The sequence below is a fragment of the Sinocyclocheilus anshuiensis genome, unplaced genomic scaffold (genome assembly GCF_001515605.1).
Source record: "Sinocyclocheilus anshuiensis isolate Anshui unplaced genomic scaffold, SAMN03320099.WGS_v1.1 scaffold240, whole genome shotgun sequence".
Taxonomy (NCBI): domain Eukaryota; kingdom Metazoa; phylum Chordata; class Actinopteri; order Cypriniformes; family Cyprinidae; genus Sinocyclocheilus; species Sinocyclocheilus anshuiensis.
The window spans coordinates 127,772-131,257 of NW_015557058.1; the positions used below are offsets into that span (position 1 = coordinate 127,772).

The 3,486-nt window shown below is 36.5% G+C and overlaps 1 protein-coding gene across 1 annotated transcript in view; it reads left to right on the forward strand.

Annotated features, from left to right (window-relative positions):
- The window catches only part of LOC107676446 (alpha-1,3-mannosyl-glycoprotein 4-beta-N-acetylglucosaminyltransferase B), a gene marked incomplete at its 3' end in the record, with an annotated part of 142,458 nt that overhangs the window by 95,906 nt on the left and 43,066 nt on the right, over positions 1 to 3,486 (forward strand). The window contains exon 7 of the mRNA XM_016470992.1: positions 1,360 to 1,435. Coding sequence (XP_016326478.1) covers positions 1,360 to 1,435 — 76 coding nt within the window. The remainder of the gene's footprint in view (positions 1 to 1,359; positions 1,436 to 3,486) is intronic.

Here is a 3,486-nt window from a genome sequence, read left to right on the forward strand (position 1 = left end):
AATCATATCACCGTTATTGAAAAAAATTATATCGCGATACATATTGATATTGAATTATTGTCCAGCCCTACCTAGACTTGAGTAAGAGCTGCTCTGCCCGCATTCCTTGGAGCAATAAAACTAGTGTTATCAGATGGTTTGTCTTTGGTTGCCATGGAACCAGAGGCCTGTTCTGCCCTTTTGAGGTGTTAGTTGCATTTCGGGGGAAGGGTCCATAGACCCTCATAGTAGGCCCTTTGTTTAGGTGAAGGGGCATAAGAGATTATTTGTTAAATATAACAAATAGTTGTGTGTCTGATTGGTCCAAATGCTACAATATATATATATATATATATATGTGTATGTGTGTGTGTGTGTGTGTGTGTGTGTGTGTATATAGTCTTAATAAGGGAATCATCATTCATTCAACCGATTTGATTGCTCAAAACACCTGATTAACACAAAAACGCAGATTAATTTAGTGTTGCTCAACTTTATTGTGGATTTGTTTAAAACTATTTTTGTTTGCAAAATAAAGCAAAAACAGACAATATTGACAACATGTGCCTAAAATGTAAGTGACTTGATATTGACTTCTTATTTATTGAACTGTTTTATAAAAATCTAAATTGCATTTCCAGTCATGCTGATAATTGTCAAAAACAGCACTCTTGCTCTTGTCATAGGCTATGTAATAAATGTTAAAAACAAAAACTCGTACTTGCGCATTTTCTGACCCAGGCCATACCTCGATGTTTGGAGGTATTTTTGCCCCAAGCTCAGTTAATTTCCGACCCTGCTATAGTTATCTCATCTTAGTTATAGATATTGTCCTGCCAATTTCCATAAACCATAAGTCGCATTCTTCCACATTAAGCTACTAGTGATCTCATATAATAGGCTGTCTTGCACTTGGAAACTGCCAACTCCATTTTAACAAGTAAAGTAAAATGGTCTAAAAATGCCAACTGATTGGGAAAAGCCTTTTTTGTTCTTCATTGTCCCAGCCAATGGCTTGAATGTTCCCTTGCGTTGTATCTCAAATTTTCATTCAGCTCCCATGTCACACTTTGACATCAGTGATGAGACATGCAAGAAACAAAGACAACTGACTTCAAACCTGGTGTGAAATGTCATTATGTGCAATATTTAAATTGAAGGAGTTTTTTTAACATTTGTTGTCAGTTTTTGTGCTCAATACTTTAAAAGAATATCCATGTAGCTCGACAAACAGCAGCTGCCAGAAATAATCCATCACTCACTGTCCTCTTATTTGTAAACAGCAGGTCTCTGTTGCTATTTATTATCTTCAACCTGTTGGTTTGTGTATGTGTGGCTGTGTATAATTCTTTTTAAAGCATATGCTGATTGTTTTTGCAGATGGCGAACAAAGCAGAACCTGGATTACTGCTTCCTGATGATGTATGCCCAGACTAAAGGGACTTATTATGTACAGGTAAGATTAAGATTATGCATATTAGAACTGAACAGATTCTCATATTTGGAGAGAACACAAACATAATTACGAGTTCGAATGGATGGGTCGATGAACTCAGCTGGTTTTAGTTTAGTTTAGTTTTATTTAAAGTTTGACATGACAGGATATTGCGGCACAAAACCCTGAAATGTGTCAAACATACACATACGCCAAGACAATCATTACTTAGTATAAAACAAATAAAAGATAACTGATATACCCCAGTTCCCTGATTGTCTCAGGGGTACGTTTTCTGCAAAATATATGTTTAATAGGCTTGGTGGTTCCACAAGTTTTTTTTGTTGTTGTTTTTTTGCATGTATTAATGCAGGGATAATGTGATGTCATCTGGTCGAAATAAACCCTGACAGCTTGTCTAGTGTTTATTTTATGGGAATTGTGGGAAATGGCTTCCAGAGGAAATAGAAAGCTCTTATAAAGACAAGCTGATCTTTGAGGCCACTTCTGCACTTCTTTTGTAGCTTGTTCTTTTATGATCCGTTTTTTTTTGTGGGCGTTTAGATAAAGCCAACACATGACAAATAGGGCTGTCAAAAAAAAAATTCGAATTTCGAATATTCGTCGAATTAAAAAAACCACAAATTAGTTCAATTCCATTTCTTTTCTCAAACATATCGATCTTCTCCGACTCTTTAGTATTGTACTTGTCTGATTAAAGGCCTGATATTTGGCCATTTGAAGTTTATCGTCATTTGCCAATAATATTGTATGATTGGCCAAATGCAGAAAAAAAGCATCAGCATTTCTTTCCATTAGGGCTGTCAAAAAAAAAAAATAATCGAATTTTGAATATTCGTCGAAAAAAAAAAAAATCCACATTCGAATGCAAAAACGTTGCATTCAAATTTTAGGTCTGCGTCAGCCGTCAGGCAGCCTATCAGTGGCGCACGAAATGCTTTTGTTAGCCTATCCAGTTGAACCCACTAGATGCGGTGCTGCTATGTTGTTCATTCAATAAATAGCGGAAAACGAGAGCATCAGTGTGGAGAAGATGTTGTTTACGGCAAAACTGAAACCAAGCCATTCACACAGAATGCATATTTATCACATCTATCAGCGTTGCACTCACATCTGGCACAAGAGAGTGGCATGTTTAGAAAGAAATGTAAAATTAATGCAAGTTCAACTTTTAAAAAAACATGTCTCAAGACTTTATGGCGGTTTTTCCCCATCCCACTGTATCTCATGTGTTTAAATGAAGAAAGTAGCCTACTCTTTGTGATTGGTTTTCGGGCCTTTGTATTAAACTATACATACATGCATGGTGCTTTTATTACGCTTTAAAGAAACGTGCTAATATTTTGGCGGGTGCGCCCTCTTGTGGCTTCAGGAGAGAAGCCAAAAGCTTTTTTTCCCCTAACTGAAATTATGCCTTTTAAATTCGAATATAATTCGAATTTTGATAATATTCAAGTAGAAAATTCAAATGTAGTTTTTCAGTCATTTTGACAGCCCTAATGACAAAATCCTTTCTTTTTTTCCCCCAATCATGTTTTCACTTTGGAGTGTGTTCTTTGACACTGATGTGTGTGATGGCTGCTTTTCTTAGAAAAGCAAAATGCTAAATCCACTTTGAGTTATTTTTTTGATTGGCACTCCCATCACAAGCATTGAAGGGTTAGTTCACCCAAAAATGAAAATTGACTTGTGTTTTACTCACCCTCGAAGCATCCTAGGTGTATATGACTTTCTTCTTTCAGACGAATCCAGTCAGGTAATAAACACTTTTATCTCACTTCCGTTATCTTTCATATGCGGAAGGCGTTCCAGCGGAAGGCATATGCGCAGCGCGCGCGCCTCTGAGATATGCTAGTCTCGCGAGTTTGTTTAAAGGAGTCATATGATGTTGCTAAAAATAACATTATTTTGTGTATTTGGTGTATTGAAATGTGTTTATGCGGTTTAAGGTTCAAAAAACACATTATTTTCCACGTATTGTACATTATTGTTTCTCCTCTATGCCCCGCCTTTCTGAAACGCGTCGATTTTTACAAAGCTCATCGGTCTGA